The 23,818-nt window shown below is 40.2% G+C and overlaps 1 protein-coding gene across 3 annotated transcripts; it reads right to left on the reverse strand.

Moving 5' to 3' along the window:
* Positions 1-3,709: 3,709 nt before the first annotated feature.
* On the reverse strand, positions 3,710-23,813 carry INTS7 (integrator complex subunit 7). 3 transcript variants are annotated; one of them, XM_015857320.3, is made up of 20 exons: positions 23,703-23,813; positions 23,479-23,608; positions 22,249-22,395; positions 20,924-21,061; positions 20,515-20,561; positions 20,157-20,356; positions 19,115-19,237; positions 18,578-18,695; positions 17,508-17,642; positions 16,876-16,973; positions 16,166-16,405; positions 14,243-14,380; positions 13,355-13,561; positions 10,417-10,611; positions 9,211-9,314; positions 8,767-8,835; positions 7,536-7,668; positions 6,191-6,289; positions 5,180-5,365; positions 3,710-4,346 (listed from the first exon to the last, which is right to left on the reverse strand). In XM_015857320.3, exons 1-20 carry the CDS (start codon positions 23,791-23,793, stop codon positions 4,059-4,061), a joined length of 2,886 nt encoding a protein of 961 aa, XP_015712806.1. In that variant the 5' UTR covers positions 23,794-23,813; the 3' UTR covers positions 3,710-4,058. The 3 variants fall into 3 exon arrangements, 2 of the variants coding, with proteins under 2 accessions (XP_015712806.1, XP_085399041.1); XR_014944539.1 differs by lacking the exon at positions 7,536-7,668; XM_085542915.1 differs by lacking the exons at positions 7,536-7,668; positions 8,767-8,835; positions 9,211-9,314; positions 10,417-10,611.
* Positions 23,814-23,818: the final 5 nt, after the last annotated feature.

A 23,818-nucleotide genomic window follows, 5' to 3' on the forward strand; every position in this document is an offset into this window, starting at 1 on the left:
TCTCAGACTGGTCACCCAGTAATGCCACAGTTCAGATGCCACTAAACAGATTGCTCCCTCTGGACTTGTGTTAAACACAGAAATATACTACACACGCAGTCAGTTCAACAGTTGAGTGTGACTTGTGGGATACACTTCTTCCATGGCACTCCCCTTGTACTGGCTGTGATCCATTTGTTGCAGTCAGCCAAGACAGACCTGCTGATTCAGTTGGAAAAATACCCTAGCAAAGTGAAAGCCTTAACCAGATAATCTTATGATGTAAAGAACAAAGGCAGGAATAAGCAGCAGAGAGCCTATTTCAGCAGCAACAACACACAGCTAGCCTGCCTTAAGTGTGAAACTGTATCCTGAAGATTGCTAACCCATCATCTTTGGCAGTCTAAACTTTCATGCATCATTTTGTTTATATTAATATACTCATTAGTTTTGCCCTGTAGTTAAAAGCAGCACATTAAGAATGGACGCCTACTAATTTCAAATTAACCATATATCTGAATTTGGTACTTCCAGGGAGCAGAGAACAGACCCATAAGATGAACTAGCAACAAGGAACATACTCAACTGCAGAGAAATTTTAAACCACCCTTTATCTTATCTTACCTTCTTTAGAGTTCTTTAAAGTTATGCAGCCACCACTAATATCCATTAAAAAAAAAAACACTCCCCATGATGTCTTTTATTATACTACATCTTAAAACAGCTCATCAATCTCAGATCTAAAAGAAGGTGAATGTTATACTTCCTATCCATTAAAAAGAAAAAAAAAAAAAAAAAGGCTTCAGGCTGAAGTGGGTATTTCCTCAGTTTCATTTCCATACAATGGAAACAATGCAGCACCTCTTAAATTGCTGGACTGGATCAACTGGTTCAGTGCTGACAAAAGGCAAAAATAGAGCTGCTTACTACAGAAGTGTCCAATAGACTCAAGAGCTTAAACCATTGCCATGGGCTCTTCCTACCCTGAAAAAGACTTGCTATTGAAGTTCAGTGAACCCCTTTCTTGCCTTGTCTGCCACCACTAGTCAAGAGATTGAGATCAACTGGACACTCCATTAACAGTGTATCCTTAATTTGGACAGCATTGCTTAGAGGTGAGCAAGCAGGAGGTGGATCAAGTCTTTTCCCCCAAAATCAAACAAGATATGCCCTATTTCTGAGTACTACGCTGACAGGCAGCAGAGCAGAGCAGTTTTCTGGAAGTGTGCAGTACAGCAATAGGGATGGCTCGCTGGAAACAGCTCACTGAAATCTGTAATTTCAGCAGTGAGTTAAAGCAGCTGCTGTTTTATCAGGGAGGTGGCCCTACGAGGGCAAAAAACCATAAGCTGTCTAAGGTTGGTGCTAAGATTTATTTCCCTGTAACACAAAACAGAACCTAATTTTAAAACTCTCATAGACAGAAGGTAATGAACACTACATAATATATCTTAATAGGAAAAGTAACGTAACACTTCCCACAATTGCTCTGGTCTCTACTACTCTCTCTGCCTTGGAGGTTAATAAGGAAGGCCCTGGATAATTCTCCTCTGGTTTAGTATCCGAGCTTATGCACTTGGAGGCATCTACATGGATGGAGAGCAGCTCTAATAGTGCCACACACTGAACTACAGTCAAGCAGAGAGAAAGATCAGCTTGCAAGCCCCACTCTCGCCTCAGAACTGCTCTGTGAGTTAACAGGGTGACTAAATTCACTCCTTCCATGCTCCCTTACTTCTCCTACCAGCTTCTGGGTTAGGACAAGGCAGATACCAGACTACATCCACTCTGCCATAAAAGGAACGGTGTCTTGAGAAGATACTGCTAAGAATTAAAAGGGCACGTATATAAAAACGCTGACTTAGGAGACATCAAAAGCACTGCAGAATCAAAGAATCTCTCTCTCCATGTATACACACATACATTCTTCCTTAACATTCCTGACTGAAGTACTGAGCTCCAGAGCTACTGTACTTTTGTGAGGGCTACACTATTAACACCATTCAAAATGGATTTCAGGAATGCAATGTGATTAATTAAAATCCTACTGATTCCTTACATAATATAAACTAGAACTGTGATATTTGTAAAGAAACTCACTTAAAAAGCTTGAAGGACCGTTAACTTGCTTCCAGACCTATCAGATTCCTGTACAGTTTTCACGTGATTTAAAGCCAAATATACACATATCCACTAACAAATACATCAACTTCAGCTAAATTAAGGCATTTCAGTTCTCAGGCAAAACAAGTGTGTACTCAAGATAATGGAAAGGCAAGTCCAAGAAGTCAACTTCAGAGAATCATATATGAAAAACATTCAAGTGATTCTAGCAGATTACACTCTGAGCTCCAAAGGCAGGATTTAAAGCAAATTCCTTTCTTATTCTTACCTCTTTAAGGATTCACACTGCCTCAAGCAAGAGAGCAGCCAGGCATCCAGAAATGCCCCCTTCTGATTGCTCTGAGCACACGTTTACAGGAATGTGCTTTTTCCAGTTTTGTGTTTTTCTCCACTAGTGAGAAAATCTGGCTTCATGGCCTACAGGGAAACCAGCTTCAATTCTAGACCCTAACATTGTTTTCTATTGGCTCAACCTGGAATTTTATGTTTTATGAATGACTTCAAATTTGTCTGAATTTGATCGCAGGTTCCATCCATTCTCAACCCAAGAATTTACACAAGCTAGATCAAAGCATATCTTCACCATGAAGATTACATAATGATGCAACTGGCATCTGCCTGCATAAGCTTTTCTGCTGTCTGAATTCTTTGCAGCAGGCTCAAGATCAGTGTCTGGCCACTGAATATTTTCTTACTTTTCCAGTGACTGAGACAACTGAATCATCTGCCATTATTAGTGTGCAATATCCGCAGCAATGGAGTTGCTATTTTGTTTGCTGAGAAGCACTAACCAGATTTAACTCGGGCCCGTATCACAGAAGTACTTTATAGATCTTTCATTGTGCATTTTCAGGCATAGCCACCAGAAACAGGAGTCAAGATAACCTTTCTATTAATAGGAAAGGCTTGCATTTACCCTGATGGCTTCAGAAGCTTTCTGTATACTGCTGCAGCTTTAACATCCTTCCTCACTTCTCGCTGAGTATTCTGAGTCATTAATTTCTATGAAAAGTCTTGGTTCTTGTTTGCCAAATGTATCTCAAACTGTATGAGAAATAAAAACACACTGTGTTTAAAAAAAGAAAAAGTACAGCCAAAAATAACCTTACTGCAAGGTCTACATAATCTACATAACTCTACTTCCTTCAACTGAAGTTTTCTAATAGGTTCAGGGCTTACACATGTAACTAGCCTGCAAATGAGCCAGCATGAGACATTTCCGTCTGACCCCCAAGCTCCCATCCCTAGTGTTCAGATTTACAGATTTCAGTGCTATTTGCCTGGCTTTAGAATTGATGCATGTCTCTGGAGCTGTACACACCTATTGGATCAGGTGAACAAAGTCCTTTGGAGAAGGAACACAATCTGGAATTGTAGCAAGGTTAATCTTACTGGCGCATGGAAAATAAAGACTCATCCAGGGAATGACCTGAGCTGGCTTAAGTTTCTTCTACTAGAATTCTCACATGCTCAGCTACACACTGTGAATATCGTGCAACCTATGAGAAAAGTCTGCTCCCCAGTGTTTCTCAGCTGTTTTGGTATGTATGCTGACATCACAGGCTTTCAGCAACATATCTGTCAATAACAGAACAAGAAACAACCATTCATTATACAAGAGAAAAAGTTGATGCTTTAATCTGAGTCTTTTCACTTTCTTTTTCTGTGTTATAGTAAGAAAGATTCTGTGGTTAAGACAATAAACCAAGACTTCAACGGCAAAAAAGCAGCAACCACAAACAGTTCAGATCTCCAGTTGCACGTACAGTAGGTGAATCACCTCCTTCTGGACCTTACAGCTATTTATGGTTGTAGGTATGTGCATGCATGTGTTTGGGAACACGCATATACACACCCACAGAGCTAACTACATAAAAATCAAAGTGGGGATAGAAAATATCACTTCCCTTAGCCAGAATGAAGTAGTCACTGATCACAAGAGTCACTTCCAGGAATTAAAACCGTGAGTATGCTGTTCTTTGTTGTTGCTGCTGTGATGGTGGCTGTCCTTGCTGTTGCTGAAGACGAACTTGCTGAGAGTATGGATCCTCAAGAGATTTAACAAAAATAGTTGTTTTAGGCCCCGTTTTCCAAACAATACCATTGGAATCTATTACAGAGGACTCTACTGTAATATTATGGGTGCCAAGTATCACAAAGTTTAACAGAAACTGAGTGCTGAAGTAGTCGTTGTGTGGCTCTACCCTCTGCTCCATTTCATTGGTCATGTTGTCAATAGGAATCTGAGAACACAAAAAAGTTACCATTTTATATAACCTGCTATAATCACCTTTCTATTCTCTGCTTGAAAGAGAAAGGAAAGAAAAAAAACACATTTGTCCTTGACTTCCCTAAACCAATGCACATTTATGCTTGCATTAGTTTCGATATATTTTTCATAGATGAATGCAACTTTACTTTTTTGTATCTATCAATAAAAGTAAGGTAGCTAACACCAAGTTTTTCCCCTTACCAGTGTTCTGGTTTTGCAGTAATGCAATTCAGACATATTATTTATAATTCTGTTGCTTTAGAAGCAACTGAATTCCCCCCCCAAAAACCTCAAGAACCCCCCAGTCTCATCAAAACAGACCTTTCACTAAGTATCACATTAGCAGAACCTGAACTTCAGATATGCAATCTTTAAGGCAGTTTACTGGATTAATGGAAATTATAAGGTCTGTTAAAAAAACAAACAAACAAAAAACAACTTAATATAAAGGGTAAGAAGTTACAGAGGCTGGGTTCCTGACTCTTTTTTTGTTTTGCCTCCGGAAGTTTCATTGGTATATACAGCTAGACTGAATTTTCCTTATCTCAAGCAGATTCCCAGTGACTTCTTCTGAACATCACAAGGTCTCTTTAGGTTGGAAGGAAAGTCAATAGTAAAAAGCTATCAGCACACAGCAAGCACAGAAATCCCAGATTCCTTCCAAGCACTTTGACCAGCTCCCACTTGTGCCCAAACATCGACTGCCAAAAGAGGATTAGACAATAACAAGTTAATTTCAACCAGAGGCTGAAAAGGAAGGAAAATACACCAAGAAGTCTTCTCCTTGTTCTTGTCTACCCATACCTTATAGTCTTGTCCAGATTTGCTCTGCAGTACTGAAGATACATTTAGACAGACCGATTGGATTTTACGGAAGAGGCCTGGTTTAGACCCATGCTGAACCACTCCTTCTACCTTTAAGGCCAATTGCTGATTGTTCTGTACTGCAATAGGTTCTGCAGGGTTTCTTGGAGATGGGGACAGAGCAAGCTGTAGCACAAGAAGACAGTAAAATATGTAACCTTGTGCCTCCTTAAAAGCAAAGATAATTACAAGATGAAACAGAACACCTTCTGATAGCATAATTTCAAGGAAGGATTTAGTAGAGAAAAGCAGAAAATGGAAAGACTCAATTTGCAACAGAAACAGACTACTGTAGAGATCTATAAGCATCGTCAGCACTATGAGGCATGGTGTTCACATCTCCTTCTTTAGTTAAACTCTTCTAAAGAAGTCTTCCATAAAATATCCACAAGTAAGCTCTAAGCATATAAAGACGAATACAGAAGTAAAAACCTGTATGATTGAATAACGTAAATCTCCAGGCTCCCAATTTTCCCAGAAAAAAGGACTTTCTGAGTTAAAAATACACCCCTTGAAGGCGTCACACTGCTGTTCTCACTCACTTAAGTGATAAATATTACAACTTCATTCTATGGTAAAAGTTGTTTTTTTAAGAAAAAGGAAAAATAACTCAGTCTTATAGAAGTCATCTTCCTAAGACCAGAAAATCTGCTCTGCAGATGCAGAATCAAGAAAAATTACCAGTAAGGTTTTATTTTAAGATCTTGCAATCAAAGAACTGAATCCCATTTGCCTGATTAAATCATAGTCTAGTGGCTCATAACAATTACATATGTATTCAGTTACAACACAGACATTATTTAAACCCTTCCTAGCAGGCAAGCCTAGGTCTGTATTGCAATTAAGTATCTTCAGTAAAAATACTGAAGACTATCATACCTTCGGTATGACTACTCATGAAGAAAAGGCTCTATAAGGAGAAATTTTAGGCCACATTTGAGCAACACTTACCTTAATGCTTGTAGACTGTAGCTTTTGAAAGAAGTACCTTTGGAAAGAAAGGGGTACCTTCAGCAAGGCAATGACAGCACTGCACAGACAAGCTGTATGCTGTAAGAAACAGAGCCAAAGCAAATGAGAATATTTCAGACAGTATGGAAAAGACATGCACTTAAGGTAATGAAACTGCAGTAGCTTCCACTAAGAAGTCCAGAAATATACTGACATGGTCATACAACAACAGCCACTATGATGGCAGCAACTAAAGTCAGCTTATGTTTATACTCTCCCCTTTATGAAGAAGGTATTCTGCTCTAGAAAGAACAAGCAGGCCAAGAAAAACAGAAATCTAGATAATTTCAGTCCCAGTATTACAGTTAGCTGAGCAATATCTTCTTAAAACACTCCTAACACAGAACTGACACACAGATCCTCAAATAAACAATAATCCACTCCTGGCAAACCAAATTTGCAACTCCCACAACTTCACAGAGTGCAATATCTTGAGCTTTAAACCTTTTATCTGCTCTTCTTTCTCTCGCTGCAGAGTAACATCAGTGAATGCAATGCTACTGAAATCACCCAGCTGGGCTGGAACAGACAGCAACTAAAGTTTACAGTGTTTACCTTGGCTACATTTTAGCCAACTCACTTTTCTGTGCAAATTGGAACTCTGTAAGGACTGCTGAACTCAGAACAAAAGAGGCAAGAAGGTACCAGTCCTAACAAGCGAACTGCCCTGTTTCCACCAATGTGCACTTCAGCTTTATGATTTTCACTAACAGAAAGAGACAACACCAGATTAGGACTGTAAAGGAGTACTCTTATCAGCTCCCTGTTTGCATTCAGCACACTTTACATTGTGTTTCCGATGACCTGTATTGATAAGAGAAACACTATACTCCAGCCACACAGTACTAACTGCCAACAGCTCAGATACCCAAGCTGGGCTAGCACTGGACCCTCCAGCACTGTGTGTGCCACAGGTGGAACTCCTGCACCACAACAACATGGATAAATAGTATTTCAGTATTTTAAGGTGACCGTAGTGAGGGATTTGACAGTGACTAGGTAATACTAAGTAATACTGTATCAGCACCTGCTACATTCACAATACCAGGAACTTTAAAACCCACATTTTTAATCGGGCCAGTAAGGCTAGAGATGTTTCAGCAAAACCTTTTTTTTTTTTTTTTTTTCCAAGTATTAGAGTATATCCTTAGGAACTGAGTTCCTTGTCTCACTAATAGCTTACACTGAATAACTGAAATGTGCTCTTCAGTTGCTCGATCACCTGAGATTTCCTCAGGTTTTAGAACCTTCATCTACAGAATATATATGTAAAGCTACTACTTGCCAAGTAAGACACAGGAGCATACTTCCTGTTGAGGGATTCCACTTCTTCCAGTACATGATTAAATACAGACATCATTCTCCTTTCGTATTCACTCTCAACATGTGCTGCTCCATTTGAACTGTATTCCTGGAAACTAGAAAATAAAACACTCTGCTGTGCCTAAAATACTTTCCTCATCCCAGTCCGAGAGGCTCACTCCGAAACATGCCCAACAAGACCGTCCTCTGTTACAACTTGAAATTCATTAAGAAATAAACAGAGTAAACCGTTTGATTTATTGTTTTCCCAGTCAGACTTGATCCGCACATTTAAGCCCTTTCTCAACTCCAGCTTATCCAGCACTTGCATTCCCATCCTTTCCCAGTTGAAGCAACTGCAGCTCTAACAGACCGGGTGTGCTTAATTCCATGAGGAATTTTATTTCAGCCAGCAGCACTTAGAATGCTTCAAAAAAGTCTCACAACTCAACAAAAATGGGCAGTGTCAGTCAGAGTTCATAATATACATGGAATTTTAGACTCTAATGCTCTGAATGCAGTTCACCCCCCAGAAACCTAACTTTTTTAAGGACACAATTGGAAAACATGTGATTAAGGCATCTTCAAAATAGTGCTTAATTCATAACAGTAGATGGACATTTGGGATGCCCAGTTTTATTCCCAGTTACAAGAATCACACATTTATAAAGATGCTTAGCCGAGTTTATCTTCCCTTTAATCACAGCATCAGAGCTCTAAATCATCAGAGCTGATTTGATTCACAGCTGCCTCAACATGATCTTGCTAATATGTACAAGCTTACACACACAAAAAAGACAGAAACGATTATTTTACCTTAAAAATCTTACACTAATCTAACGTATGCATTTCCAAGACTCCAAAGAAAACTAACATGTACCTACTACTTCCACTTACAAGTGTGAGAGTTAACACAGAATGGCAAACATTAAAATACATGGCAACAGATTGAAAGTTATTTCTTATTTTAATTCAAGTCTGTATTTAAGATGAGTGCAGTTCAGCTCTCAAGAGCAGAGTAAATATATAAAGCAGAACCTGAAGTACAGGTTAGCCTGTCAGCTACAGCACAGCACCAACAGGTCGTCCAGCCTGGCCAGAACAGAATTGTAAGGGGCCACAGGAAAGCTTCTCTGAACATTACCTAAATTCCTAAAGTCCCACGTGTTAAGAAACTACAAGCAAAGGAGCAGAAATTTAACTCTAAAACTTACTTCGCAGATTCTGGATCCAAAATCAGAGCTTCAATTGCATGTGAAATCAACAGGCAACTCTGCTGTTGTCTGATATTAATATTAAGGAGTTATGAGATTTACAAACTTGGTTCCTAAAACAAGAAACACAGTACTATTCAGTAGCACTTTTCCTTATTTCTCTAACTTTTGTGAAGTAATCCTATCACTATTCCTTTGGTAAACAGAACAACTATGGAAATCCCATTTTATGCTGCTGTAAGTTTCAAGTCCTAACTTACTCATGGAGTAATTCTGAACAATAATACAGCAATGTCCATTTCCAAACAGGTTTTAAGCAACCTTCTTAAGCAGTTAACTGCTTCAAAATGACTCTGCTAGCTTTCTCTAGAGAAAGGACCATTAAGCTTCGTGCTGTCTTGATGAGACTGTAAGAGGACAAATTCTGAGCTTTTAAAAGGATACAGTTCTACATTCCTTAGAGTCGCTGAGTCTGCATCAAAAGATGACTGATACAGATCTCCATAACGCACAGCCAGGTTCCGGAATTCCTCCATTGATAACTTCATCTACAGAGACAATGTCACCAGTCAAAATAACAGAAGAAAAACAGCCCATGTCCAGAAAATCACTAAACTAACCTACACCACTGAAGAAATAAAACATACTCTTGAGGATATATAAAGTTTTTTCCATGGATAAAAAGCACCTAAGTGACAAAGTATTACCCATGATTTAAACAGATATTCTTCCTGTAAAAAAACAAATAACAATAACAAAAAACAAACAAACAACAACAAACCAGCACAATTTTTTTGAGTTAAAAACAAAACTAACTTGAACAACCTGGGTTGGATAGGGCTCCAGGCAGCCTGGTCTACTGGGTTGCAACCCTACCCAGAAGGGTTGGAATCGGATTGTCTTAATGAGTTCCTTCCAGCTAAGACCATTCTATGATTTTATCTATCTCCATTCTCCCCTAAAGGGGAAATGAAACTGCTCTGTCCTTCAAAGACCCACTAATTCCTTCTTATAGGTGGCATGCTTTTAGAAGCACTGTCTCAGTATTCTGTCCCCTGCCAACTCACCACAAAAAGTTACAAAGTAATACTTAAGAGTGTATTTTTCCTTTTAACTAGTATAATTAGAGTGTCCATGGTGCTTAAAAGCAAGGTGGAAAGGTTTTGATGCAAATTAGAGTTTACTGAGTGCGTTACTACTTGCGTATTGTTGGAAACTGTATGCATTTATGTGCAAAAAATCATGCACACACAGCTAAAAAATAGAGCCTGGTTCAGCCATAATGGAAAACTATGGCCCACTACTTACTGATGCTTTTCATTTCCTTCACCAGATACCACAGAACAGCTTGGGTTGGAAGGGACCTAGAGGATCATCGAGTTCCAACCCCCCTGTCACAGCCAGGGTTGCCAACCACTAGATCAAGCACCAGCTCAGACAGCCCAGGGCCCCCCCATTCAACCTGGCTTTGAACACCTCCAGGGTTGGTACATCCACAACCTCTCTGGGCAGCTGTGCCAGAGCCTCACCCCTCTCTGTGAAAAACTTCACCCTGACATCTGATCTAAACCTATGAGGTGTCTGCTGAGAAGCAAAGTACATAATGACATCAGACACATAACTATATAAGAGTGAAATAAGAACACATGCCTGATTAGAGATGCGTCCACACCTCTGGAGATCATTGCCAGATGTCATGGCAATTGTTGTGGCAATAGCTGGTGGTGGGCTTGTTTTCAGGCTGTTGCAGGTACAAATAAGTTGAGAAAAAGCTTGCAGAAGGTCAATCCTGAGTTTCACAAATCCACACTGAAAGCTCAGAGGATTAAGTGGTGTACTTGCAGCCTGAAACACAGTAATTGTAATGTTGGCAATTGAGGTCAAAAGCAAACGCGGTAAAATAACTTCACAATGTCACTAAACTGTCTTCTCAGGCAAATTAACTCTCCAAGTCAATGCTAACGCTGATTTTAAAAAACAGCTCTAATAGATATGCTCAATTTAAATCATACTGAATATAAAGGGTAGAAAAATGTAGGTAAATACTAAGCCATCAAGTGTATCATGTTCCTTACAAGTGTTACTTGAGCTATTTATCTGAGCACTTATTTCCCTTTCTTCAAAGGATGAGCTATTAGACCTTGAAATCCACACAGTCCAGACCAGCCCCTACCATGAGAGGGCACAATGAACTGCAAGGCAAAGAAACACAGAGGGCTACAAAAGTGAATCTCTGGATGAACCAAAGTGATAAAGGACCAGCTAAAGCCAACCAGAACTAACAGCAATAGTAACCATCTTTGATTTTCTCTGAACTGTGATGTGGACATGAATCACAAAAGCACTGAATCTTATATTTGATGAAGGCGGTGACAACCAAGGATGATCAACAGAACTCCAGGAAGAAATACATGCTGCTATAAATCTAAGGGTATTGCCCTATGCAATTCTGTCCCCTAGGAGCTTATCTGACTTCAAAAAGCATCTGTGATAACTAAAGACACCCAGGAGGGGCAAATTGCAGCGTTCAAGATTCAATGCTAGCCAAGCCAAAAATCCAAACTAGGATGCATCCAACACATTACCAAGAACTTTTTTTTTCTTTTGCTGTCAGGAAAACAAACAAATTCACTGCAGAATGCCCCACGTCATCCGAGAACTGGCCTATCATGGGTGAAACCAAGGAAACATCAACCAACTGCTATAGAAAGCGAGACATTCTCAGTAGTGCAAACTGGACTTGATTCTTGTAAATGGAGATAAAAGCTTGCCTCATTAATACTGCAGTTTAAATTACCTGCAACCCATATAGCCATGGGCAATAACTAAGTTACAGTAAACAAAGTACAGTTTGGAAAGCGACAGAAAGTTCTTTGCTCAGTTAAGTTCTTCAATTGACACAACATATTTTGAGTTAGCATTACTTAATCATATAAATGCTTTGTTCAAGTTCAGTCTCTTCTCTGCACTACCAGTAGTGAAAAAACAAGCAGGAGTTTCCAAGGAAATGCAAGCTCTTCGCCGAAGTGTCCTGTTTCAAAACCTTTGCTAACTATGCAAGAAAGCACACAGTGAGACAGATGGGACTGGAGATGATGCACTTTGTAACTCCTTGTCCCACACATTTCTCTTATCTGTAAAGAAATTGGATTCAGTCCTCAAGAGGAGAAACTCACCTGAAAAAACACTTTGCATACACCCGATGCAACTTTCCTTCTTACATGCATATGAAGAAGGAATTAAGAAATATTCTGATAAGATCAGACACTGCCTGGATCTGTCATCATTGCAGAACATCTGCAAGATTACCAGGCACAGCACTGTGTAGTTACAAGGTGGCCCAACCACACAGGCACTAATGGTCTGCAGCACCAACAGTGCTGATCCATGCACTACACTGAAACAGAAGCGATAGGAAAGCTGAAGTCAGAGCGAAGGGACAGCTGAAGCATTCTGCAGTTAGACTGCCATGACACCTTGCTGTTCTTCCAAACATTGAGTTATGCAGATGTAAGCTGAGAGCAGCTCCTTTCATAGTTAAGATTTGAACATGGGGAGAAATTTGTCAAGAGAGATGCAACAAATCAGTTCTTCTTCAGAAGAGCTTCTCCAGCTCTCTGAAACCTGTGAACCACTATTTTCAAGGAAGTCAGTAGAAGAAATGAGGAAAGTAATTCCTCAACAACAAAAGAAAAACAGACTCTAGACAAATTAATTTGCTGAACCACTTTCCTGCCTTTAATGAATATTAAATATTTGTGTCTAATTAAATGCCCCCTCCAATGGCTTCTAGATGTTAGTGGAGCCTTGAAGTGTTGAACAAATAGCCTCACCCACTTAGCCAACAATTTAAAGGCAAATACTTACAGAGCTTTCTCTCAGAGGATAAAGGCATAAAATTTATAACCTTCCATGTTACTCAAGTGGCACTTTATTAAAAAACAGTATATCTGAGCTGACACGACACTGACAGCAACTGCAAAAGAAGCTGCTTCATTTAGAAGTGCTGTATGAAGACAGAGCCTTTTGTTAAGATGACAGCATGAAATGGAAGTCCATATTCATTAATGCCTTTGTTGTTACTGTCGTTAACAGAGACAGCACGCACAGCCTTATTTTCTCTACCTTAGAAAAGCAGAGAATGCTTGCTTAAAACATCTACCTCAAAATTCCTGTGGATTTGTCAACACTGAATTGTTCTCCTTCCTCTTACTGTATTGGTGTAGCTTTATGGTTCTTAGGACTTCATAGGATCACATTGTCAAATACAACGCAATGTGAACTCAGTAGGAAGAAGGAAGACAATTAAGCACTGTAACTTTAAATAAAAAAAAAAATCAAATGCATCACATGATTTGATCAACGCAGGAAACGAGGAGTGGAAAAAACATGAAAAAAAAAAAAGAAATCTAGCAAATGAGCTTAGCTGCTGAACTCTCTGAAGATACAGTGGGTTATAACAGGCATTTCCCTCCAACCCTCACATAAAAGAGTTTGGCACCCTTAAAACCTTTTAAGAAGTTTAAGAACAGAAACAGATCTGCCACAGCACACAGAATCATCATTACAGCAGAAGATCTGTGCTAACCGTCAGGGATGCTATTCCTTTGTGATATGATTTTAAAGCTTCAGCAATGCAAGAAAGTGCTGAGCTGTAGTTGTCCTCTTGCAAACCCGTCAGACACTGCTCTGCGTGGGAGAACTCCTTCAAACTGTTCAGCCAGAAGTAAAAGTGCTCTGAAGCCACCTGAGTCAGCAGGCTTTGATACAGTTCTCTGGCCATGTCATGGTTACCCTGTAACGATAAGAAGGTTTGGAAGAGAGGACAAGAAGAAAGGCTGAGGGTAATTGCTGTGTTAGAATTTATTTTTAATACTGAAAATATATATTTCATCTCCACAGTAAAACTTGGTTTGAAACTATTATCAACTCAGACAAGAGCTAAAACCAGGAGCCATGGCTGATGTATCGAAGCAGTGCTATACTTAGTCCTCTTCTCTGCAGCACATACCTTATCTGCTTAAAATTACCCCTGCATCTTGTACTAGGCTTTCTGCATAATTCTAACCCCAGCTATGATTTTACTGAAGGGGAGAGAAAAAAAACAAAAACAATCTTTCTTCACAATGAAGAGAAGCATACATCAGGATGGCCTGTAGCAATTTCTAAAGTAAAGAAAAATCAGATATGCTCATTAAAAAATAAAGATCAGGTCATCAGCTTCTCCCTTCTCAAATACTCTGGAAAGACAAATGGCTAAGAAAACCACCATGATGGGGTGATTACTCTGAATGGAATCAGCATTCCAGAGAATTAAGAAGGAAAATTATATATTCCCCACAGCCACCCACATTGTTTTCTGTGTTCTGAGCCCTATTATTACCCTTCCTTACATTCTTTTTCTAATCAAAAGAAATCACTAGGATCCTTCCAACAACACCAAAACATTTTCCTCCAGGTATTTATTTCCACCTACCATTCTGGAAGCCTGCCTCGCTATCCTGTAGGCTGTCCATCCATTGGAGGCATTCTCAAGCTGCTGTTTAATAACAGTTTTAATTTCTGGAGATAAAGCCTTCTGACTGGAAACAAATATCACCGTGGCAAGAGAAACCTATAGAAGAACAAAGAGCTTAGAAATAAGGTTGTATTTCAAGAACAAACCACCACAAACACAAAAAACCCAAACCATCTCAGCCTAATAGAAACGATCTGCTTGATGTTGGGCTCAGAACTACATAGAAGACTTAATATACATTTTAACTGAAGTACTCTTCTCAGTCATGTATCTTGATATTTGAGGCAACCAAAATATTTCTTGTAGATGAAACTCACTTATTTAAATAATCTTTACTGCCGTTTTTTCACTGGGATAGTTCAAAGGCTTCAGATAAATAAGCAGGAAGCTTGAATTTCTTTCTCAAAAGCTAAATTAATTTCTACATAGATGTAATAAGAGCATTTTTATCTCTCAAAATATATTAAAACACCTGCCAGACTACCACAAGTAAATTGATATAATTAACTGCCATCTTTGTTCTTCTGTAAACCTTATTTTACTATCCCAACACTTTTAAGTTTGTCTAAGCAGTGCCATCTGCTGGGAAAACTAGAGGAAAACACCACATATGCCAACACTCAACTCAGAAATCGTACCTCATAGAGCTGAACTATCTAAAAAAACAGAAAACAACAACCTGAAAATGAAACTATAGGCTGGCACATCAACTTGGACCTAACAAGTGCTTTAGGTTACCTCTTTGGAAGGAAAAAAGCTATCTATAGTAGTTTATGTAGACAGGGTTACAATGCTGGTAGGTGAAGGAAGAACTAATATTGAGGTAGCTGTACTTATTTTCTATGTATTTGACATTGTCCCACACGACATTCTCAACTCTTCTTTGGAGAGAGATGGATTTGATGGATGGAATGCTTAGTGGATAAAGAATTGGCTGCATGGCCACTCTCTGGCTTCATGTCCAGATGGGCATCAGTCACAAGAGGTGTTCAGGGGTCAGTACTGGGCAGGCACTTTGTTACATCTTTATCAGTGACATGAACAGTAGGACTGAGTATGCCCTCAGCAAGCATGTTGATGACACCAAGCTGTGAGGTGCAGTCAGCACACTGGAGGAAAAGGATGCCACCAAGAGGGACCTGGACAGGCTTAAGAGGTAGGCCTGTATGAAATTCTTATTGAATAATGTCAAAGGATACGCCATGCACTTGGGTTGGGACAATTTCAAGCACAGACACAGACTGAGCAGAGAATAGACTCAGAGCAGCTCTGAGGAAAAGGGCTAGGTGGTGTTAAAGTCAAACACAATGTGAGCTGGCAGTATATGACTGCAGCCCATAGTGCCCACCATGTCCTGATTGGCACAGTCACCTTCCTTAACCTGCTGATGACACTGCTTTTGATATAGCCCAGGACATGGTGAGCACTCCAGGCTGCATCAAAAGCAGTGTCATCAGCAGGTCAAGGAAGGTGACCGTTTCCCTCTGCTCTGAACTTGTGAGACCCCACCTGCAGAACTGCCAAAAGTAGCCAACAAGAAAGTTGGAGGGGGACTTTTTACAAGGACATGTAGTAATAGGAGAAGGAATAATGGCTTTAAACTCAAAGAGAGTGGGTTTAGATTAGATAAAAGGAAGAAATTATTTACTTTGAGGGTAGTGAAGCACAGGCTGTTGCAAGAAGCGATGGATACCTCACTCCTGGAGGTGTTCAAGGCCAGGTTGGATGGGGCTTTGAACAATCTAGTCTAGTGAAAGGTATCCCTGATCACAACAGGGAGGATAGAACTGGATGGTTTTAAATCTCCCTTCTAAGGAGGAGATTTACCATTCTATCTATGACTTTGTCCATCAAGGTTTATTCTCCTGAAGGAGGTCTTACCAAGAGTTCCTGTTTTTTATCTGTAGTAGACTGTCCAATCACTTTATAGAGCTCCATCAGATCTCCCAGCATCCCATCTGCTAATACAGGCAGCTGCATGGCAATAGCTGCTAAACAGTGGCACATGAGAATCCTAGCAGCATCCTGAGCACTGTGCAGCTGCGTCAACAGAGATTCAACCACCGACTGGCTCAGGTGAGGACGGCACTTGACCAACTTTACCATACAAGTTAAGGTGATCTGTAATTCACAAACACCAACAGATACAATTAATACAATGCCTACTTAAAAGTAATACCAAAACAGACACTTTGCTGCAAGTGTGATTACAGAAATACACAAAAAGGAGATTTCCTTAGAGCATAAGCCTCTATCTCCAAACTCAAAGCATAAAGACACCAAGAAACAATTCTTCTCATGCCTTTACAGGTACATAATTAAATACAATTACCAGCAGCAGATAATGAAGTGGGACAATAAAAATAATAGTTCATAAGAACATGGTTATCTTGCAGATTGCATCCCCATCTCAGAAAATGTGGGTTCTCCCTTACCAAGAATTCCTTCATTCTTTAGAGACACCTCCACCCCCTGTTCAAGTTTGTTTCATTATAGCTGTACCACAGAAAAGCGGTACACTTCAGCTCTTCTGCTAGAGAAACCATTACTGTAACTTATAGCTGTGCTAATGAATACAGCAGTATGGTCACCTTTAAAGTTGCTTGAGCTCCTGGACTGTCATCTTGACTACAGAGTACAAGAAGAGATTCTAAGCCAAAAACTGCATCTTGCTCCAAAGGCAAAAGATCTAAGAAAAAGTAACAGTCAGTTAGTTCCCTTTTACAGTTCCCGTCTTTAATCAACATAGTGCTTACAGTGGTGCTGCAGTGATGACAGATGAATATTCTCCTAATAATTCTGACTTGCTTTAATTGGAAGCAATTCTGTCTCAGGTAATTATTCAGCACTCACGTTAACTGTGACATTTGTAGGGTGAGCATAAAATTCTGGACAACAACTCCTAAATGCTCCATTATTCCTTCGCAGCTGATTTTGTGCCAAGAGTTACCAAAGGCTAACAGACAATTCAGTGATTCATAGCAAAAGTATTTATTTTAGCAGTTCTACCGTGTCCATTAATTTTCTATAAATTAGTAGAAGATGGAATCTTCCCAACCATTCACAAGATTCCACAAAACATTTGCAGAGATTATATAGTCCCCATAACCAGCATGAAGGACCAGAATCACAGAAAACTTCATGGACAAGACCAGTCAATGTATGTTAAGTGCATAAGCCTGACTGCAAATAAACTTATTTCATTGTCCTTGCTCTCATTTACCTTTTTCCTGACAAGACGCTGATATATTTGTCAGAATTCTCACACCATGAGCTGCAATGCCACGGTTATTATGGTAACAGCACTCCTGTGCTAATTTTACTAAATCAAATGATCTTGCAGTTGTAGTCGCTGTTCCTAAACAAAGACAAGGTAAACCAGACATATAACAGCACAAAGTTTAATTAGACTATGAAATTTTCAAGTATATTCCTGTACTAAAGCTATATTGATTTGTGGTGCTCAGTTTCTTAAAATTACTTATTTTACTTCATATGTTTTTATCCTACCATTTTAACATATATTCCTACACACCTGCTAACACAGAGACTCTCTCCTCTTTCCTAAATGCAACTTAGACATCTAAGAAAAGAAAAGAGTATCAACCTTTAGACCTGCATGTTTCAGGGACTTTGAGATCTTTAGACTTGTACCAAAGATTTTAATGACTGAAAAAAAAAAAAAAAAAAAAAAAAGGACTATCGAGCATATTAAGACATGCCAGAATAACTGATGAAAACACACTGTTTCTCCTCTTTTCTGCAGCCAATGTTGTTGGGCTCATTATACTCATTAAGACATAGTGCCTTTCAAGAAGACATAACAGACAGTATCATCTCCATTTTCAGAATGAGAAACCTTTAATCATTTCAGAATGCCTGCTTCTTCTCAACTACAAAGCCTCTATGCTTCACTGCTCCCTTCATTCAAACTAAAACACTACACAAATGCGTGGTCTCAAAGTGCCTTAAGCAGAACACAGGCTGACCATTTAAAAAGGCAAACTGTTTCTTTAGTTTATGTCAAGAAGTTGAAAATCCAAAGGTAAACAAAACTTTCACAGAGCTTATTAGCCACAAGATCTGTAATAGAATCTTAACCAGTGACTGTTCATTGGTGCATGCTCTCTCATTTCAAGTTCAGATACAATAAACACAGTTTGACCCTCAACTAGCACCCTGAAGTTCAGTAATACTTTCAGAATATGCAACAATGTTTACTATAAACTATTCTGAAGTAAACAGCTAATTACCAAAAATGCCAAAAATTATCATCTAATCTGGTTTTCTTACCTGGAGCACTGCTGAAGTACTGTTTAATGGCAATGGTCCCTGATAATGTGGAAAGAACTGACAGCATCCCCAGCTTCAAACTGTCATACGGTGTGTGAAGAGCAGATTCACACAGTGCCTACAAGAGAAGGGAGAAGATACAAATGGAAGGAAGTTCCATGAACTATCTGTATTAAAGGTCTAGTTGCACCTGTTTGTAAGAAGGAAGGGCCTATGACCAAAACAGGCAAAACTGAAATCAAACCAGAACTTGCTCATCTGGCAAGCATCTAGAAAACATCTTGCACGTATCCTAACAAACTGCTCTAAGTATCAGTAGCACCAGGTTCTAAAGCCAACAGCACGTGCTTTTCCTCAGTTACATTACTTCAATTGTTCATTTATATTTGGCTACTTTGCTTGGTAGATTATGCCTAATTTAAGGACACACAGAGGCACATATTCTTGCTTCCTTCCCTCACAAATTGTTCTCTTGGAAGGAATTCCACAACTAATTGCAAAGCTTCATAACAAACTTTTGCCTAAAAATGTATTAACCTGAATATTTTCTCTACTCCACGTATGTGGCATCTTGTTAGCCAACAGCTTTAAATCTTGGATTGCAAGCCTCTTCACAGCCTTTCTGGGGTCATTCTTCAAGTACTGCAACAAAAGCTGGACCTGTAACAAGATAAATTCATCATTTAAGGGGATGAGATTGTACTATAAAGAAGTCCATTCAAAAATATTCATGAAGGAATTTTGAAAATACTCATGTGAAACTGCCATGTGTTTCCTGCCTGCTTGCTTCCCACATGGCAAAGACTGCACTGCAGTTCCTTGGCAAGTGGAATCAATCTAACAGCTGCTTTCTGCCATCCTTCACTCCTGTCTCTTCAAGCACACCTCTCTGCCACCTCCCCACATGCCCCGAGAAGCCCTAAGTGCTATTCCTGCTCTCACAGAAACACTGGTAAAAACATTCCCAAGGACCTCAGACAACACTTTGCATTGTCACGATTACACTAGTAGCAAGTATTTCAGGCATTTCTGCATGATCTGCAGTCAACAGAGAGCAGCACAGATATACACTCTGTCTCAGAAAAAAATAATAAGAAACCCACACACCCTGGCTACCTGATTTATATGTACAACATAGGCGGCTGTGTTGCAGAAATACAGCCTGTAAGCCCATGCTTACTTTCATAAAGAGCATGTGAAGTGCTTGAATGTTGTCTCAGCTAGCTCAAATTCAGTACTATTCCTGAAAGTCAGCCATCCCAAGAAGTTTTAAACAAATCAATGCAGTAAGTCAAATAGACACCAGCCTGCCACAAATGTATGGATTAAAAGGTCAATAGATTTTTATGACTTTACTATAATTAGCTGAACCTCAAATGTCACTGTGCATAATCACAAAGCCCATTATCTAAACATAAAAGCATTATATTTTGCTCATCAATGCTTTCTCACGACTTGGTTTAAAAACATAAGCTGTAGCAATAGACTCAGTCTTTCAAGATAAAGATCACAGTTTATCCTCAATAATCCCTGTTTTGTTTTAAACATGCTTTGTAGATTCATTTGAAAGAAGAATTACCTGTTTAGGAATGTCAACCAAAGAAGAAGCAGCAAGCAGAGTGAACGTGTGCAGAGTAACAATGACCATCTTGGTGGAAGGATATGATGTTACCAACTGCTGAAGCAGCTGCCGGGAGCTGGAGGCCAGGCTAGCATCATGATGCATGTGCTGTAGAATAGGGATCAACTTCAATTTCAAGTCCACAGGTGTGGCTAAACCTGTAACAGGGAACAGAGACACTGTCAGGCTATTGTACTGGCTTTTTCTGGTACTAAGACACACATTATTTGGGGTAAGGGCAATGGTATAGAGGTATTTTATATACTTATGTATAAAAAAGAAGCCCTGGATATCATCACTCAGTATTTGTACATACCTTGAATCATCTCACTGATTTTGTTACATATTCCTGCAGCAAAGTCCCTGTAGAGAAAAAGACAAAGCACCAAGTGAAATGAAAGCAAATAGACTAAAAAAAAAATCAACAGAAGAACCAAACAATGAATTTTAATAATAAAAACCACCACAAGAATGCTTGCCAAAACTTAGTTATTTTAGAATCCCTACACAGGTGCATAATCAAATAATAAAATGGAAGCTTTCAAATAAGTTTCATAGGTTTTTTTAGACTCGAATTCAGACTTCCTTACACTTACTATCATGACATATAACAGCTGTGAAGGATGTTCTACCACCACTGAAGAAAATACTAACTTCAGTAAGCAACAGTGGAGCTGTTATTCTTTGCAATGTGAAAAACGGGGGAGAAAAAAATTCCACCTTACTTTGACTGTGCAGAAAAGTTGGCAGCAGCAAAAATAGCAGCTTCAACTTCCACATTATCATGGGAATCCAAACTCTGGCGAATACTGTGATGTGCATTCTTCCTTTCTGGAATGATAGACGCCATGCTGCCCAACATCCTACAGACACAGATCAGGAAAAGGAGCAAGCACAATGACTGACTATGAAGTAATGCAAGATGAAATCAAAGGGAAGCACAGAAGGACTGGCTTAAAGTCTTGGCTTTTATATAAATGAGGGCTCTTTTACATTCACTACAGAAACAAAGACACACTGACAGTAGGCATATTGCTAAAACATGATTATGCTGGTATCAGCCTTCTGTTAGTCACTTAATGAAAACGAACAACAAAAAATGTAACCATATTGGAGTATCATTAGTGGAAAACAATTGTTATAAAGTGAGGAGCACACCATGGCATGGGGTACACCATTTTTAAAGACACTTTTGTGCCCAAGCTCTGATATCAGCGCAACAGATTTAATGCTAAAATGCATTACTGCACGCATACACAAATATATATCAATATATATCATGCGATTTAAAAGTCAGACATTTGGTAGTTTAGGAGAATTAAAATAGCATTTACAAAGTTGTTTCTACCTTTTCTATTCTTCCCATTAAATCTTCAAATTGAAGCGATACATGTCTGAGAAGTCAAAATTAACTACATACTAAGAAAGGGAAAATTCTAGAGAGTGACTATAATGAAGCAAACAAACATCAGTCTCTCATCATTTTTTTTTTTGAGATCCTAAAGCACAAAACCATAATCTCAAAAATATAAAAAGAAATGGGTGTGTGAGATAATAAACCAAACCTCTGTTAATGACTCCCATCTTTCAACAGTGAGAACAGAAACAGTTCTGAATAGATAGGAGAAATGAATAAGCAAGGGAGAAGGAGTGCTCTGTTCACATTTTAATTCAGTCGCACAGGAGTTGAAGGAAGATGAAGAAAAGATTATAATGCTGGGTACTGTTAGAGATACAGAGACCAAAGCAGCAGGACAGCAACATTAAAGATATCTTGAAGTGTGGTTTTTTCTACCCACTGGATTCCCATCTCACCTGGAGCCATCTGCACAACTCTCACATCACAAATACAAGCATGCAAAAACCTTGTTCTTCCACTTACACATCTCCTGCTCACTCCCTGTGAGATGTCCCCGCTTTTGCCTTTATGATGAATGTGGAAGACAGCTCCTACACTCTGAGTAGTAGCTGATTTTGTTAGAACAGATTAGCACACGAATAAAAGAGCTACAGCTTTGAAGTAAGTTAGGTTCACTTCTGTGCTACTTACCGAAGCGTGATAGCCCGAGCAACAGGATCATTGCTATGAATCACTGAGAAAACTCTCTTCACAAACTCATCCACGTTGAGGATCTTCTCCAGGTGCTTCTCGCTCTGCTGCGTAACTTTCAGCACACACAGCCTCAGGAAGTTGTTCCTATCAGAAGACACACGTTTATCTTTACTGAGCTGTTTGATAATACAGATTCAAAAACTTCTAAACTAAATGCATTACGAAAAACATATTTAATCACAACAAAGAAGCTCTGTGCTTTAGAAATGGCTCAAGCAGGCTACCAGTTAAGGATAGAATATGAACGCACTGCTATATGTAGCACAAGTGACAAATTTCTTACTGCCTCACAGCACAAATAACATACAATGAATGTGGGTCCAACAAATCACAGAATCACAGAATGACCCGGGTTGGAAGGGACCTCAAGGATCATGTAGTTCCAACCCCCTGCCTGGCAGGGCCACCAAACATACACCTTTACTAGATCAGGTTGCCCAGGGCCCCGTCCAACCTGGCCTTGAACACCTCCAAGGACGGGGCATCCACAATCTCCCTGGGCAGCCTGTTCCAGGGCCTAACCACTCTCCTAGTGAAGAACTTCCCCCTAACATCCAACCTAAATCTTCCCTCTTTTAACTTAAAACCATTTCCCCTTGTCCTGCTATTATCAGCCCTTTCGAAGAGTTTACTCCCCTCCCGGGAGTAAGTTCCCTTCAGGTACTGAAAGGCTGCAATGAGGTCACCCCGCAACCTTCTCTTCTCCAGGCTGAACAAGCCCAGCTCCCTCAGCCTGTCCTCACAGGGGAGGTGCTCCAGCCCCTGATCATCTTTGTGGCCCTCCTCTGGACCCTTTCCAAAATCTTTTTTGTACTGAGGGCTCCACACCTGGACACACTACTCCAGATGGGGCCTCACAAGAGCAGAGTAGAGAGGGACGATCACCTCCCTATCCCTGCTGACCACCCCTCTCCTGATGGAGCCCAGGATCCCATTTGCTTTCCGGGCTGCCAGAGCGCACTGCTGGCTCACTGTCTGTGTGCTACTGAGAGCAGCTGCACAGCAGACCCGGCTCGGTTCGGCACAGGGCACACGGAAAAGCTCAACTTGAGGCATTCACTTTCCTCACGGATGGGACTTGCAGAATTGGGCCATTCATTTATTTGTTACGATTCCGAAGGCACCTACACAGAACTGCCTCTAGCGGAACTAAAGCACGGTACTCACCCGACCCTGAACACGTCGGCCAGCTTCAGGAAGGCGGAGTTGATGAGGATGGGGAATGGATACTTCTGGAAGAGCCGCGGGAAGCGCACCACGGCCTCGCACTGCTCGCCGAGCTTACCGGACCGCAGGCCTGCACAGAGCACCACAACGCTCACTGCTACAGCGGCACCCGCCGGGCCCCGCTCGACACCCCATCCCCTCGACACCCCATCCCCGCTCCTCACCCTTGTCCAGCTCCATGAGGGCGGAGTTGGCGTCCAGCTCCTGCTCTCCGTACCCCGCGTCCGCCAGGAACGACTTCCCCGCCGCCGCCATCGCGATCCCCGCTGCCGCCCAGCGC

Source organism: Coturnix japonica, chromosome 3 (assembly GCF_054131305.1).
Source record: "Coturnix japonica strain WE chromosome 3, WE-NBRP24, whole genome shotgun sequence".
Classification (NCBI taxonomy): domain Eukaryota; kingdom Metazoa; phylum Chordata; class Aves; order Galliformes; family Phasianidae; genus Coturnix; species Coturnix japonica.

Excerpts from the sequence above, each read along its gene's own strand:
- INTS7 (XM_015857320.3), bottom strand. The coding sequence starts at position 23,793 with ATGGCGGCGGCGGGGAAGTCGTTCCTGGCGGACGCGGGGTACGGAGAG. Across the intron at positions 16,974-17,507 it reads AGCGTCTTGTCAGGAAAAAG|ATCTTTTGCCTTTGGAGCAA; the intron begins GTAAATGAGAGC and ends ACTTTTTCTTAG. Across the intron at positions 5,366-6,190 it reads TACAGTCTACAAGCATTAAG|CTTGCTCTGTCCCCATCTCC; the intron begins GTAAGTGTTGCT and ends CTTGTGCTACAG.